We start from the raw sequence: 17419 nt of genomic DNA, 5'->3' as shown, positions 1-17419 counted from the left end.
TGACTCAGGACTCCTTTATATTTAGGAGAAAAATATAGATCTATGTTTGCTAGTTAATTTTATTTAACTCTGAAGAACTCTGAAGATGTAAGCAGGGAATATATCCTCCTCCCCCTATTCTTTGTGTGCGCTTTGGTGACATTCCGATCCCCTGACTACTGCTCTGACCACTCTGATTTCAAATATAGGGTGATATATGACAACCATGTCATCTTCACCCTCCATTCTTCCAGGCCAAGATGGCCAGCTTCGTGGCACATGTGCCCGTAGAGAGGCAAAAAGAGATCCGTTAGAGAAGTGTGGATGCAGATGTAATTTACTTTTTATTTCTTTGTTAATTCTGAACACAGACTCAGGCTGCAGGGCGTGGAAACTTAAGAGAAATAGTCAACTGGAAAAAAAAGTTTAAATGATGGATTGTGCCTTAAGGCAGTTTATTTTTTTCTTTTTCTTTTTTTGGTTATTGTTTAAGGAAAATAAGAGCTTTCAGAAAGAGAATTTTTCCTTTGTTTCTCCCTCCCTCCGCCCGCCCACCCATCTGAGTCTGGCTTTAGAAAATAACTAAAGCTATATGCACATAGCTGGAAACATTACTCTTCTTCCTTCCTGCTTTGTTAGCTCTCTTGAAAGATTATGATGTTTCTGATCCTCTCCTTTAGCTGCTCTTCTGGCCTGATGACATACTTAAAATGATTGTTATCATGCTTTCTCTCTTCCCCTGTCAATGCAAGGACTTAAAGCAAAGAAATTCAAGGGCAACTCTTCACCCCACCGTTATAGAATTTAACAATCCTCACCCCTCTCCCCAGTTGGTTTGCAAACCATGCACCTGGCAGGTTGTTAGATGAAGGGGTCTGGGGGACACCTAGTGGGACCTGAGTCACTCTGGATGTCACCCAATCATGCCCCTACCAACGTCCCCCCTTTTTTTTCCTTCTGTCTTTGTGTTTAGTCTGTATCTGTGCTTTTTTTTTTTTTTTTCTTTTTCCTTTTCGCAGAACTGTGAGGGGTGCTCTCAGACATTTCTTGGTGCAACTCAAGATGAGGCAGTCATTGTGAAGAATTGGACTAAGAGAGTCAGAAAACTCTTTGGACGTTGGTGTTCAATGGTTAGCCATGGCCAGTGTTGCTTGTTCCTTAGAAGTTGGGTCCTAGGATCCTCAGGCATTATGAAATAATGCATCTTAAGACCCTCATCCCAGATGGGACTTCACATGACCACGGTGGCAAGCTACAGAAATGGAATTTACAAGTCCTGATTAATCCTGGGCTCTCACTAATATGGAAAAAGCTACATCCAGGTAGCAGGGTAACCTCCATCATAATAAAGAGAAGCAGAATTTCAAAAGCTGATTCTTATTTTGTACTAAGACGCCAGGAAGACTTCACATGCTATATGTACCGTTGGTCTAGCTTTTGAAAGACATGGTTCTGTGTACCGCTTCAGGAAAAAGGATGGGTGACTGAACACAACTGATTAATTTTGTGAATGGATTCAAGCTTCAAAAATGCAAAGAATGGCATTTTTATGGATTAATTTGGCACATGAATGCTGCTGTAAACATGTCAATTAAATTTTGGTACTTGAATCCCCTTTCATGTTTTAATTAAACATAAGCACCACAGGCTTATTATCACATTGTGACACAGATAATGAATTCATTCCATTTTTCCTCTTGAAAAAGTATTAAATTTTTGGCTTTTCCTTGGAAAGAGATCTAGAAAAGACAGTACGAGGAAGGAATCAAGAATCAAAGGTGGTTATTAAATATGTCCCTGACCAAAAAAAAAAAAAACGTCCCTGGCATCTGGATTTCCAAGGCACTCTAGATACAAATGAATTAAACAGAAATTAAATAGTTTTTATTGATCGAATCTAACATTACCAGGTAAATAACTAGCACATTTTTGTCTTAAAATAATCCCTTCTCTCTACTTTTTTCTCTTTCTACCTTTGGTAATATGAATGTGGCCAGACATGTTTTAGCCATAGTAGAAGCCATCTCCCACTCTATTTGGTTCTCTTCAAATAACCAAAGCTTTCAAATAAACTCAGATTTTCCCATGGGAAATACTCCCTTGCTGTCCCCATCCATTTCTCTCTTGAAGCAGTGGTCTCTATGGAAGCCTTCCCTCTCTCGCATGTCTGACTTCCTCCTGCCGGTCTGGTTTCTGTTCTCTTGGCATTACTGAATTGCTCTAAGGTCTTTGATGACATCCTAATGACCAAATCCAAAGGCCATTTTTTTCCTGGCTCATTCTGATTGATTTCTGTGTCTCATTTGATCCTGTCGACGCACCCTTTATGACCCCTGATTTCTACTGTTTCTAAACAAGAAAAGGTCTCCTTCCAGAAGTGATTTCTACTCTTGGTTTCTGTGATACGCCACACCCTAGTTTTCTTGTCTTCGGGTGGGATTGTTCATTCAGAGGTCCTGACTATGGATTCATTGTTCTTATTAACATTCTCCCTTGGTGATGGCATAATTATCTTTGTCTATCTCTAATATTCCATATGCGCAGCGTGTAGGAGTTGTTTAAATGTTTCTTGAATTTGTTTTAACATACTCGCCAATCTAGTGTACCTAATAAACCACAGGGCTATTCTACTACTGAGTTTTCACTTAGCTTCATAATTACTTTAGGACTTCCTACTGTCAATTTTACCTCTGTACCTAAGCATCTTCTGCAGCTAAAGTTAATAAAATACCTTATAATTATGATAAATTTATCTGAGTCAAAATCGTGACATATAATTTGATAAGGAACATTTTATAAATATGAGAAATAGTATAGGAGTTCTACTTATTTTGGATAGAGTCATAATTTTCCAAAATAGTTTCCTAACTTGTGTGGACACTGAACAAAATATTTGGATTGGTTCTTTTCCTGAAAATCTGGATTGCATAGTAGTATAATACACTCAAACTACGTTACAACTTTTCTCTTTCAGGTAATGTATATTTCTTGAAATGTAAAAATATCATTTTGCGCATATATCAAGGTAATGTAAGCTCTTGAGGAGTTCCTCTCTTTCTTCTTCTGTTTTTAAATAAAGTACCTTCAGAAGCTGAAATTTTCAAGAAATGTGCTTGCTGTGGCCAGGAAACCGAGGTTTAGAATCTCAAATTAAATCCTGCTTTCATTTTGCAGCTGTAATCACTAGGCCTCAGTTTCCCTCTGGTTATAGGATATTCTTAAAAATTACAAGGAGTTTACAGTCATATATTCTTATATACTAAGAATAATTATGCTTCAAACATTTTCAGACCAAGCTAAACAAATACTTTAGACATTATTTGGGACAAAATGCTAAGCAACGTCTCCCATATTTTCTACATATCCAAAAAAAAAATGACATGGAAACTTACAGAATGAAATGATCTCAAGCACATATATTCTCCAAGGGGTGTTAGAACATGCTGAGATGGGTAATGAGCTGTCGTCATGGAAACACTCTAGAGATGTGTGCTGTGAGCCCACAGACCTGAAACAGTACTATTGTTATGAAACGTTCTTTTCTACAATTGTTTCAGTGTTCTCACTTTCCATCCAGTGGTCTAACCTGCTGTTCAAAGCACTTCCTAAGAGTAAGAAAATCTGAATATTCCTTTACCTCCTTCACTTCCATAACATTAAATATTTCAGTCCAAACCAAATTAACAACTATTTTCAGAATAATTAGGTCAAAATATTTTTCTTTTAAGTAAATTAATTTATTATAACTAAAAGCTCTTAAACTTGAAACTGCACTATTCTATTCTAACTTAAAATACTATTGAAATGTAGCACTTTATAATTGGCATGGTTTAAAAAAATTAAATTGATACAGGTATTTACTTGATGTGAAAAGAATTTCATTCTACATTAGCAATATATATATATAGATTTTTTTTTTTTCTGGTGTGTGGGCCTCTCACTGTTGTGGCCTCTCTGGTTGCGGAGCACAGGCGCCGGACGCGCAGGCTCAGTGGCCATGGCTCACGGGCCCAGCCGCTCCGCGGCATGTGGAATCTTCCCGGATCGGGGCACGAACCCGCGTCCCCTGCATCGGCAGGTGGACTCTCAACCACTGCGCCAGCAGGGAAGCCCTGGCAATATTTTTAATAAGTTCTCGGAAATGTCTAAATTGCAAATCTCTTGAGATACTCTAGCTTCTTATTTCTATTTATCTAGTCCAGTGCTGTCCAAAATAAACAAAATGTAAGTTACACTGGTAATTTAAACATTTCTATTGACCACATTTTAAAAAGCAAAAAGAAATAGGTACAATCAATTTTAATAATATACATTTAACCTAATATATCCAAAATATTATTTAAGCATTAATCAATATTAAAAAATAGTCAATGAGATATTATACATTTCTTTTTTTTTGTACTAAGGTTTTGAAATCTGGTGTGGATTTACACACGTCTTACAGCACATCCAAATTCAGAGTGGCCACATTTCAAGCGCCTAATAGCCACATGTGTCTAGAAACTTCTGTATTGGCTAGTGTGGATTTAGTCAATCTGGTGGCTTTCTTTGGTACCTGGCTTTTAATCTAATCTTTTACTAAAGCATTTTATGAAAGAACTTAATGAATATGACTATTCTCCTTTGTCTTTTGTTTGTTTCCTTGGCAGCCATCAGGCCAAACTTGGTGAGACTTGCCCTCTACCTTAAATATATGCTTATGCGGGTGAGTGAAATTAGCATGGTGATTATATACTAATAAACTGATGCTACTCAGAAGAATGATTTGTTACACAGAATGGAAGACATTTCATTCACAGGACTGTGAGTACTGAAGAATACTTGCCAGAGGAATCCATTCGAAAACTGGTCCTTGGTGGCACTTGTTCTGGATGGGAAAATGGGGAATTAAAATTGAAATTCATTTACGGCATTTTAAAATTCATCTTTACTTTTTTTTGGTTTCAATTAGAACTTACTCCCATTCTTGTTCTCGTATTTAATGATTTTTTTTTCTCTAAAATCTATGGAAGTTAGTGGACAGATTTACCTGGTTTTATGTATATGAATATGTCTGTAAATGTATTTCTTTCACATGCAGGCAAAAATCTGAATTCTTTTAGATCAGAATGGAAAAAAAGATCATTATTTCCAAACAGTAAACTCTGATTCTCGTTATTAGAATGCTTATTTGAAAGTAAAGTCAATCCAGAACCCCAAATATACACACAATAAATAAAGGTCTTTGAAATCATGTTATGATATTGTGCCATCAAACACTGAAATGAAAAGTGAAAAATTCAATCAATGATTATGTTGATTTATGTACACCAGTCCAAATATTTTGACACTTACAATTATTTGGATAGTTGAAGTTATGTATAAGTAGTTGAGTAAAATTGGTTTCTATTAGCAATAGGGATCCTTCATGGGAACTATGATATCATCTATGCTACAAATAACATAAAAGTTTAGGGACATGAGTGTAAAATACTATATATATATTCCATAATATATATATGAATTACTATAAAAAATGGGTATTTTATCGTTAAACTTAAAAAATTAAAAGAAGACCAAATTCTGATTGCTTTCTTACTGAGCTTTGTTTGCTTTGAATAAAGAGTTCTATACTATTCAACACAAAAAATGAAATAGAAGCCTCTTGAGGGCGATAATGAGGCTGTTCCCCAGGGTACCCAGCACAGCTAGCCTCACTCATGCTGAGGAGAATGAGACTCCCTTCCAGGCGATCTGTCTTTTCACAGTAAATTAGTTTTCCAGCAGAATTGTTATTTATTTATTTTTTTTGCAGTACGTGGGCCTCTCACTGTCGTGGCCTCTCCCGTTGCGGAGCACAGGCTCCGGACGCGCAGGCCCAGCGGCCATGGCTCACGGGCCCAGCCGCTCCACGGCATGTGGGATCTTCCCGGACCGGGGCACGAACCCGTGTCCCCTGCATTTGCAGGCAGACTCTCACCCACTGCGCCACCAGGGAAGCCCAGACTTGTTATTTTTTAAGAAACCTCCATGTTTACTGTGACTGCTTAGGATTATGAATTGAGAAATATCGTTTCATCATAAAGATGGAGCTGTAACAGGGATGGAAGATGGCTCCCTTCTAAACATTTCCATTAGTTGTAAAGGTGACACTTTACATGATCATGATCTCACTAGGACCTACTTGCCATCAGCAATTAGACTCAGTTTACTGCAACCCTGATGGCCTCATTTTTATTCATGGAAGTACTTTGGGTACATTGTCAACTTGTGCTACCACCAAAATGCTTTGACAAACTAAATAACTTTCAATCAGGGACTGATGTTAGAGTTTACTTCTCACATTTCCACCCCCTTTTATCCCCCATCCGATTCCCGGAGCGTTAAGTTTTAAACTACTGAATGAAATAAATTTATAAGCTATCGGATTGACTCTAATTTCTAAAATACATGGGAAAAATGTGTCTCCAACCTAACTTTCATTTCACTATCTTTATTACTTAGCGATTTCTTTCTCTATTAAAAGGAACTGTTAGAAATATAATATGCTAGCTATTTGCAAAGCTACTCAAAAATTACTATTTTTGAAATCAGATTTCCAAATTAAAATTTACATATGAAAAATGGCAAACAAACTTAACTGGATCTACTGATCTCTTTTTCAACATACTATAACTGCAAAGTGAAGCATAATATGATATATCAGAAACTCCGACTGAAAGGCAATTTTTTTTTCACAGATCAAACCATAACATAAATTATACTCAAGACAGCAATAACGGTTTTCCTGAAAAAGGTACAGGAAATTAACCTTCATAGTACAGTTGAGGACATTTTAAATGATAATGTTATTAAATTTTTCTGGTCTTTTTATGATTCTGATATTAAAGTCACTGATAAAAATGTCTTAACATTTACATATCATCTTATTTTGATTTTTCACTAAAATAAAATAGTGCTCCAGAGAACATTTGCGGGTGGTACTGGGCCACCCACAGGCCACTGGACACCAACAGTGTCCAAGCACATTTGGCCAGGGCTTGATCTAGTAGCGTTCAGACGTGTAGATGTTCTCCTAGAAACCAAGGTGGCCTTTCATGATCACTGAATAGCTGCGCAGCTATGGCAGCCATGAATTGATCAAAACCTTCCCTAAACCTACTGATGTTTCCAGCTTGACTGTATTGAGTATTTAACCACAAGGGCAAAGGAGAATGGAGAAAAGAAGGCTCAAGCAGAAGCACCTGCACAGGCTTCAGAGCTCTGGTTCTGAGCACAATGAATCTACCATATGTGTTATGGTTCCCACCATCAGTTTCCATTTAGAGTCTCGAGTGCTGTGCTGCAGTGGACAGTATTTTTACACCACCCCAGCTTCCCAAATAGCTCTGCCGTTAGGATGGGAGACAGTGCAAACTATAAGCCTTGCTCACTAGTAACAAGGAAAGAGCAGCAGAAAAAACAGATGGTTTAGAAATACCACCACCCATTTGGGATAAGTTATGAATTATATGCACATTACAATACTGAACATGAAAGAATTCCACAATGAACAACAAAAGTTCAGGATAAAGGCCACAGGCGTGACAAACACAGTCATCCATTTTTGATCAGCTATCAATTATAATTTCATTTCAAATATAGTATTAAAAACAGTCTTGTTCCTCCATTATGCTCTTGAACTGGCCTGTGGTTACTCTTGATTACCACCTTTGGTACAATACTCATTGCTTATTATGGGTTAATACTTCCTAATTTCTCAAAAGAAAGATTGATTGTGTGAGCTCATTTTGAAGAAATTCCAGAGGAATTTCTGTTCTAAAGAGGTCCTACCAGAAGGCACATTATATCATATGGATCCCTGACACTTTTTTTTTTTTTTTTTTTTTGCGGTACGCGGGCCTCTCACTGTTGTGGCCTCTCCCGTTGCGGAGCACAGGCTCCGGACGAGCAGGCTCAGCGGTCATGGCTCATGGGCCCAGCCGCTCCGCGGCATGTGGGATCTTCCCAGACCGGGGCACGAACCCGTGTCCCCTGCATCGGCAGGCGGACTCCCAACCACTGCGCCACCAGGGAAGCCCCCTGACGCTTTTATGATCTACATTTGAGTGATGTCTTACTGCAAAGGAGTAAGGACATGTTGTACCTCATAAATTATTTATTCATAATAACCAAGGTTCAATGTGAAGAAAAAAAAGTTTGGACGACCTCAGTCATAATTCAACTTGGGTTCATACCAAGGGACAGAATCATTAGGGAAGAGTTTCAGGGAACAAAGATTCTTCTTCCCTGTCTCTTTTGGTTTTCATCAGCTTGTCTGCTCCAGCTTCTGAGGCTTCAGTGGGGAGTATGCACAAGAAATGGTCCCATGAGCCGAGGTGACAAGATAAAACTTTAGAATAAGTCTGACTTAAAGAAAAGTGAAGCAGCAGACCAGGGCCCTCATTCCTAAATGATCAAGTTCCTTAGCATGAGCAAAACTTTATTTTGTAAGATTCCAAAGTAAGCCATGCTCATTTTCTTTGGGAAACACTTTGTATTGCCTTGTTTGGCATTAAAAAGAGGAGCCAGGATAAGCATTTTTTTGCAGTTATGTGTGTACAGTCTTCCTTAGGAGCAGAAAGACAGACAAAATTAACTCCCTTTTGGTCCTGTGATTATTGTGGTGATGAATCTGATTTATTCTCTGTGATAAGAATGAGAATTTCTCTTCACTTAAATGAGTAAGGCCTCACCGCCATACTTTTTCTACTTAGTTTGCCGTGCTCTAGACTTGCACATCTGTATAGTTTTCTGGGTATGGAAGGAGTTCACCGGGTGTTTGGCTACCAAAACAAGTTACCACATACATCTTTACCTGAAATTAGGGATAAAACATGTATGGACAAAAACTCAGGGAGCCAAATAAATTAGCTTGAAAGAAATTATTTATCTGAGTAGGCTTTAAAATTTGTATTGAAATTCAGATGTATGCTTTTCTTGAACAGTAATGATGTCTCTCTTTAACAGACTATGTAGTAAAGGGAAGTCATATCAAATGAGGACAATCTGAAGTGTGAAAGGGGAGCTATTAATTATGCCAGGACAATGCAGAGGAGGACTGTCTCAGGCAAACTGGCAATATGTAGTCTTATGGGTAAGTAGGCCATTATAAAATGTTTCCTATCATATCAGACATGTGTGGTTGAAGCAATGATGCAATCACATATAGAGAAAGAATGGCAGGAGGAGATGGGAGGGCGGAAAGCAGTGAGGGCCTTTAGAAATAGTCTTTTCCCCCCCTACGTTAGAAATGGTGTACGGAGCCCAACAGTTAAAATGTTAGCATACAAACTGAGGCAATTCAAGCCTTTCCTCTTGTAACTGCAAAGAAAATTAGTCTTTCTTTCATGAGATTTATGGGAAAAGGAGGAGTAAAAAATACCATGGCTTGGGCTTCCCTGGTGGCGCAGTGGTTGAGAGTCCGCCTGCCGATGCAGGGGACGCAGGTTCGTGCCCTGGTCCGGGAAGATCCCACATGCCGCGGAGCGGCTGGGCCCGTGAGCCATGGCCGCTGAGCCTGCGCGTCCGGAGCCTGTGCTCCGCAACGGGAGAGGCCACAGCAGTGAGAGACCCACGTACCGAAAAAAAAAAAAAATACCATGGCTTATCTCATTACACAAAGGTGGGTATTTTTCTTTGCTTTCAATTTTAAAAAATCCATGTAATGGAAACAGCAAGAAGTCAATTATCAACAGAGGCTATTACACAAAGGAAAGTGAGATTTATCTAAAAGTACTAGATGGAGATGAGGGTGGGTAGATTTTTGCTATTTTCTGGAAATTGCTGGTAATGATAATAGGGTCATGTTAGTTGAATAACTAACATGGAAACCCAGAAATGCCACTGGTCAAAATTTCTTTGCGGACTATTTAGGCATGGTTCTTCTATTACGTATACAAGCTTTAAGCTTAGGTGGAATGAAGTTAATCGGGAAAAATGTTCTTTTTGCGTGGAGCGCTCCAGTAAGAACTAATGAGATTTTTGATAATTAAAAGATATTTAACACAAGACATTCTCCTGATTAAATATCAATTTTGCACATGGAACGAGAAACTATGGGTCTAATTGTCTAATTATATTTAAACTATTGTCTATATTTACTGCACATTTTGCTTGTTAAAATACTGATATTATTTGCTCTGCTGTATAATACAATGTCATTCAGGAATTGCTTTCCTATGTTTTTGTCCCCAGTTTCACTGTAAGCTTCATGTGAGCAGAGATTATGTCTCATGGTCTTTCTCTTGTGGAGCGCGCAGCAGAGTCTAGACACATACTGTGTTTCATACATGCTTGTTGATTGATGTGGAGCCTGAAGACGCCACTTCTGGGCACTCTGCCTGATGCTCTGAAGTCAGAGGCACTGCCTTGCCTGCTGGGTGGAAGAATCTTCTTCCCCTCACATCCCATGTCATCATAAGAAGATCTTATGAAGACAGGAGGTGTTTCTAGCCTTCCCCTCGTAAGCTTGTACTGGCCATGTTCTGTTTCCTGTGGCTCTAGTATCCTACGGTTGTCTTTGTTTGTTTAAAATCACAGCATTTTTTTTTTCAGGAATACATCTTTATTAAGATGTCCTGTACATGCATATTAAAATGTCAGCATAATCTAATTACGAGCCAAATGAGGCACAGCATCATTTACATCATTTGATACATTTCCATCATTTGCAGGGGACTAGTGATTTGAATCCAAATACTTCTTGACAGCCTGGATATAACAAACGTTCTGTAGCTCTGTATAGCAGAAGCTTGTGGGTGGAGGTACATTCTTTTATTTGGTGACTGCAACCCAGTTTTGAACGTGAATGCAAAAATTCTGTTCAGCATTAGACCTAGTTGTAAAGGAGGATACCATGAGATCATTACAGGTCAGGGAAAATGTCAAAGGACTTGGTTTAGACAGCTTTGGTTAGGATTCCCTTCTGTACTTTCTGTGGTCCCACTATTTTTTCTCCAAGGAAAAAGTCTGGGGACACAGACTAAGGAGAGCCAAAGCTAAATGTTATGCATGTAATTCAAAAGGATAAGAATAGAGTGGTTCACAAAATTTCAAATATGGGTCTTTTGTTTAGATGCATGCATTTCACGGTCATTAAAAGAAAACCCTATCTGAAGATGATGAGACATAGACTGAGCTTTCCCTACATTCATTACAAAACATTTTTTTTAGCATTGTTCTAAAACTTTAAATGAGAGGATGAGACTTTTTCCACAGTTGGAGACAGGATGCATATAGAGGGCAAAGGTCTGTTCTGTTCTATCAAAGACCCTGGGATGCAAAACTGAGAAAAACAGACTGAACTGATTGAGCTATCCAGAGATTAGAGAAAGTGGTGCCATGTTTTTTTGGTTTCCTTCATCTTCAGGGCAGAGTTTTTCTTACCGTGACATGATTTCTGTGTTTCATTCACACTCCATTTAGTGTTATGAAATAACAGGACAGAAAGAGAAGGATGGGAAAGGAAATGAGCTTGCCCTCTTTCGGCTCCTAAGAGTTGTGACCCTGAAAACATTTTTGTGACCTTAGAAACATTAGAGAGAGCTGAGAAAGCAAGAAGTGTGTGTGTGTGTGGTGGTGGTGGGGGTTGTGAGATGAGAGAGGCAGCCGCAGAGCATATGCAGGGCTCCGCGGGCAGTCAGGATGTTTGTTGTTCAAGTGGCTCAGGACGCAAAGCAAAGGGGGGTACAGAGCTCCCAGAGGAGGACTGAGAAAGAAAGTCACGGGAGGTTAAGGCAGATTGGTTTGCTAGGTTAGTTACAGGTGTGGAGCAGAAAGGCGATGAACAGAAGGAGCATTGCAGGGGCTGGCTAAAGAAATCGGAATTCGTGTAGGGCTGAGAAGAAGGTCATGCACAATTCCTGCTCACAAGCTGAGGGCACAACAGCATCAGACACCATAGAGAAAAGACGGAATAAATACCAACATTGCCTTTGTCCTGAACAATAAGGCCTTGCGTTGGTCAGGAAACAGCAAAAGGATGGGAACAAATGACTAACGAAGGGACAAAAACAGGAGGAAGCATCTCTCGACGCTCCCTACAGGGAACCACAAACTTCAACAAGCCAAGGACAGGAGGATGAGATATTCCACCTTCTGAGTTAGAGCTTCACCTGTATCCTGATCTCTCCTTGTTTATACTTATTCATCTTGTCTCCCACTTAAATTCGTGAGAGCAGGACATTTTACTCCACTTTGGTATCTCCCCATGGTACTGAGGGCCAAGTGGGTATTCAATAAATACTTGCTTATTGAAGCAGAAAAGGTATTAAGAACTGTGCTGACAGGGAGATCAGCTCGGTGCTCTGACCACCTAGAGGGGTGGGATAGGGAGGGTGGGAGGGGGACGCAAGAGGGAGGAGATATGGGGATATATGTATATGTATAGCTGATTCACTTTGTTATACAACAGAAACTAACACACCATTGTAAAGCAATACTCCAATAAAGATGTAAAAAAAAAAAAAAAAAAAAAAAGAACTGTGCTGAAATCTTCTCAAGTTTTTTCAGTATAATGACCATTAATACCCTGAATTCATATCCTGTATTATACAGTGAAAAATGCCTACTTCGTTCTAATTCTATCACAGCAAAAACATTCTAACTGCACAGCCCTTTAAAGACATTTCAGTCGTTCTGCCAGAAGGAGAAGAATCAAATACAGTAACCCTGACACAGCCAATTATTTTTATAAAGTGGCAGAGGGGTGTGGTGGTGGAGGTTCATTTTGATAAAGATGATTTCTCAATGGCCTGCTGTCCTAACTAGTTTATCAGCCAAAATTACTTTTACAGAGTTGTAGAGGATGGGCAAAGGGATATGCCTACTTTTCCCCTTACCAGTGTAATTCTCAGCCCCTGGGCTCATCAAAGAGTAAGCAGATTTGAGATCCTCTGAGATAACACACAACTTAAAACTTGCTATTCGTGCTTCAGATGATAAAGTTGGAAAGAAGACACTGGCGGAACACCAAAGCAAAGGAAATCAGCAGACCATAAATGGGAGCGCCCGGAACCAAACCCTTCTCACTAGGCTAGTTTTTTCAATCCATTACTCAAGTTCATATGGTACTGTGTATTTTCCTCATATATTATACATCCATGCTGTTTGGATTCCTGTCCTCTAACATTCAAAAGAGATGACCTGTGAGATGGTGGAAAGAGGCACAATGAACGTATATGCAATATTAAAAAGCTCTGTTTTCTAATATTTATAAAGTGCAATGAAATGATTTTAGAAAACCTTCAAATAGGATGACAAGTGCCTACACGATATTTTATGAGTTAACTTTCCAATGGGCCCCAGGGCATTAAACAAGAAGTGGAATTTCAGGTAGAAGTGATTGGTCCCTGCTCTGTGCTGCTTTTGGAACCATTACTTTCACCATTATGAGTTGGAAGGACTTGGCTAACATTTTACTCACATTCCTAAAATCTTCAATGACGGCCTTCATGGCTCTAAGGAAGTCTATGCTTCAGATTCAAGATCAGATTAAACATAAAAATCCCAACCATTTCTTATTATCTGGTGGCTTAAATAAAACTAGCCACCTCTTCACCTCTTCCCCACCCCTGGCCCCCCCAATACATTCCTGATTTTCCTCAGGGGATTAGGGGGAAAAAAGTAGGAAACAAAATTTAAACCCAAAAGATATAAGCTTTTTTTGAGTTGACAGGCTTTTTTCTTTCTTTTTTAAAGAAAAGTTTCGATCAGCTGGCTTTACTTTTGAGATACATTTTGAACTTCAGAATATAAAATCACGTCAGATCATTTCAGCCTCAATATATCTCCTGTCAGGGCTTCAGCTGTTATTAATACACCCTTGTTTTTTTTGTGGCTTTCACTTACGCCTACTTTCATAAATGGCCCTAGATTTCTCGTAGAGCTCATATGGGTCAGGCTTCCTTGGGTCAAAGGCCTCTGTTGAGTCAGGAAAGGAGCTCCTGTGAAGGGTGGGTGGGAAGTGCAGGTTCTGCGGTATGGCCGGAGCAGATACACTCGTTTGAGGACTGCCTTGATTCTCCCATCGGTCCGTTATCTGGAAAGTGAAAGAGAACAGAGAAAATGACTGACAATGAACTCTTTCTTGCTGTTTCCCTTGTCACATACCACAGCCCTCACCTTTAAGTTTGACTTTCTTGCCCTGTAGACTTTTCTTTTGCAGAACATTCAAAACTTTGGTATAAGTGCCTTGAGAGATTCTATTTCTATATAATAAAGCACCATAGATGGTTATAAATATATGTGTTGCCTGACTTTTGAATGTAAACCTTCATAACCTTGTCACCTACTAGCAATTTTCAGCAAATCACTGAATCTGTCAGAGTCTGTTTTTTCTCCCTATAAAATAAAGACAATATGTATCTCAAGATAGTTTATCTGTAAGTGCTTATGACTGTATGGTATTGTTCCTTGTCTAAGATGGCCCCAATTCATTACACCATTTTTACTAAAGAAGAAGATGAAGTAGTCTGCATGCATCCATTTGATACCTATGCACATCCGAACCACCTCCTATACTTGAACATTCAATCACTTTCCTCACAGTTTATAAGTAATTATACAACCCTTTGGGATTTTTGAATTGTTCAAAGTCTTCTACGAAGCCTCATTTACTGCTGATCTGGTGGTTTCTTCTCCAAAATGCTGCTGCTGCTCCCATCATAATTTATTAACAGTCTGTAGAATACTATGCTGTTTCATATACATTACCTTCTTTGATCCTCCCTAGCGCCCCGTAAGGTAGAGCAGGGACTCATTCCTTTTTATCAAGGAGAAAGCCGCGTTCACCGAGGTCACCTGTTTGCACAGCCAACTTCAATAATCAACCGACTGCTCATTCAAACTCAACTTCAGCTTTTCTGCTTTGACTAAACCTGTTGTATGTGGAATGATATTAGGGTGCCCTCTTGTCTAAAATTCTGCACTGGGTGAGTGCGATCCTCAGACCACTCTCTAGTGGGATATAGTGGCTCCTGAGGGCCCAGGTCCTGATCCTCTTTCTTGTATCCACTGATGGTCTCTCCTCTCATTCCCTGGAACCCATCAGGTTCTCTCCAGCCTCTGAACCCGTGCATACTTTCTTTCTCTTTCTGCCTGCAAAGTTTACCCATTTTCCACTCTTCCAGCTCCCATCCTCATTATACCTGGCTACTAGATTCAGATGAGACACCTACTCCAGAAGGCCTTTGCTGACCATTCCTGATCTGGTTACTTGTCCCTTCTGGGTGCTCCCACAGCACCTGCCCCTCACACTCAACCGTAATTGCAAGTCTACCTTTGTCTCTGCAAATAGATTATGTTGGGGACGGAGACTGCAGGGGATGCAGTCTCTCTCACTGTTGTATTACCAGCATACAGCAAGTGCTCAGAAAATGTAAATTTAGTGACTGAATGAAATCATCAGTAACATATGGTCACTTGTTCTTTCTTTAAAACCAGTTTTGATACACACTATTTTGAGCTTGACAGGATTATAACTTTCTGGCCCCTACTGCACTGTCCTGCTTTTGTTTCCATGATGGCTATATTTTGGTCAGGGTTCCAAAGCCAGCTGTCACCTATCAGTGATAATGTTTTAAAGGTAGAGAGGATTTGAGGTACTATGTACTGTGTCCTTGTGTACCACAAAGGTCCCTGTGACCCACTTATGTACTTGGCAGGGGTCAGGTATGTCAGCAAACTGGGAAAGAAATGGGTCACTGACCCTTCTCTCAATAAGACTGGTGCTACAGTCTGAATGTTTGAGGTCCCTCAAAATTCCTATGTTGACAATCTAACACCCAAGGTAATATTACTAGGACGTGGAGCTTTGGGGAGATAATTAGGTCATGAGGCGACAGCCCTCGTGAATGGAATTAGTGCCCTTATAAAGGGGACCCCAGAGAGCTCTGTGGTCCCTTCTGCCAGGTGAGGTGACAGCAAAAAGATGGCCATTTAGGAAGTGGGCTCTTGCCAGAAACTGAATCTTCTGGTACCTTGATCTTGGACTTCCAGACTCCAGAACTATGAGAAATAAATTTCTGTTTTATATAAGCCACCAGTCTATGGTATTTTATTATAGCTGTTGGAAGAAACTAAGACAACTGGCTTCATTTTAATTTGTTTTCCATATGGGCTACTGACCAAACTTTCATTTGAACAAAGGTTCTATAGCTAACAAAGATGGAAAACCCCTAATATTAAACATAATCTCTAGGAACATAGAGAGGTCCAGCAGCTGTCAGTGGCAAACCCAGGGTCAGAAACCAATCTATAACTATAATGGGAGTGTTATTTGCATAATAATACATTGAGGGGAATAACTGGTAAATTTGTTTAGAGTTCTGGCTAATTTTCTGCTCAGTGACCCTTTTGCTCCCCTTTAGTAAAAATCTTTAAATATGCGTTTCATAATTCATTTGAAAGCAAAATTTGCCTACGAAGCCATGGTGGGTTCCTTTGGTCATCCATTCTCTGTGCCTTTGCTATGACAGGAAGACCCACATTGCGGCTAAAGGCATATTTTTTTATTTTTCACTTTCACTGACTTCAGGCACCTTGTGGGTGCATTCTGGCTATGACTTTCTCCCTTCTGTTTCCAAACATAAGATACTAAATTCTAAAAAGTAAATAAATTAGAAATATGGTCTGAATTGCTGTAGTATCCTGCTTGTCATCATAGGGCTTCAGCAAATGTCTATTTCTTTCTCCCATCTTTCACGGAGGGTTATCTGATTCCTCCGTAAGTCTTGCTGGTATATGCACTGTCCATGTGCAGTCATTGGAGCAAACATGGTTCAGGTAAAATATTAATATTCTAAAAAACATTCTTAAAACTACAAAATAAATAATGCTTTGGGCACTGTTTGGGAAAGTTTCTGTGGCAGATTGACAAATTCTACAATTTCTATAGCAGAGGTGGAGAAATTCACTGATTCCAGTTCATGCTTAGTAAAGCATTCACAATGTCTTGCTGTGACATGCATAAACCCTCAAGTCACTCTGTCAGGGATTTGTAAGACTATAGAGCAGAAAATCACAGCACCCGTGAAATACTGAAAAGGCAGACTCGTACTCCTTCACAGCCCCGCCCCCTAATTGAGTTATTTGTTCTTCCGACACAGAAGACCATGGAGCAAACTCCCTGCCCTGGGATCAGAGGGCACCCTCTGCTTTCTGGGACTGGTGTGCTGATCTGACAACATCTTTTGAAAGGTGCCCTCTGTTGACTTCTCCCTACTTTCTTAGATAGCTTGGTCTTTGCACTTTTGCTTTCTCGCCGGGACACCTTGTGCTCACTTGTTCCTCTCAATCTTCGTGAACCACCTAGATTCTGATCCCATCCCCTTACGCCACCTAGAGTCTTCCTGGCCTTGACCTCTAGAGAACTGTGTTTCCCGCCGGCGTTTGCCTGTCAACAAGGCTTCTGATTGAATCT

At 39.7% G+C, this 17419-nt stretch overlaps 1 protein-coding gene across 1 annotated transcript in view; it reads right to left on the bottom strand.

Moving 5' to 3' along the window:
• The window catches only part of MAGI2 (membrane associated guanylate kinase, WW and PDZ domain containing 2), a 1346582-nt gene that overhangs the window by 149457 nt on the left and 1179706 nt on the right, over positions 1 to 17419 (bottom strand). The window contains exons 12-13 of the mRNA XM_060107590.1: positions 13849 to 14038; positions 4805 to 4846 (exon numbers count right to left, since the gene is read on the bottom strand). Of these exons, the coding sequence (XP_059963573.1) occupies positions 4805 to 4846; positions 13849 to 14038 (232 nt within the window). The remainder of the gene's footprint in view (positions 1 to 4804; positions 4847 to 13848; positions 14039 to 17419) is intronic.

Source organism: Mesoplodon densirostris, chromosome 9 (assembly GCF_025265405.1).
Source record: "Mesoplodon densirostris isolate mMesDen1 chromosome 9, mMesDen1 primary haplotype, whole genome shotgun sequence".
Lineage (NCBI taxonomy): Eukaryota > Metazoa > Chordata > Mammalia > Artiodactyla > Ziphiidae > Mesoplodon > Mesoplodon densirostris.
This window is presented reverse-complemented; position numbering and strand designations above follow the sequence as displayed.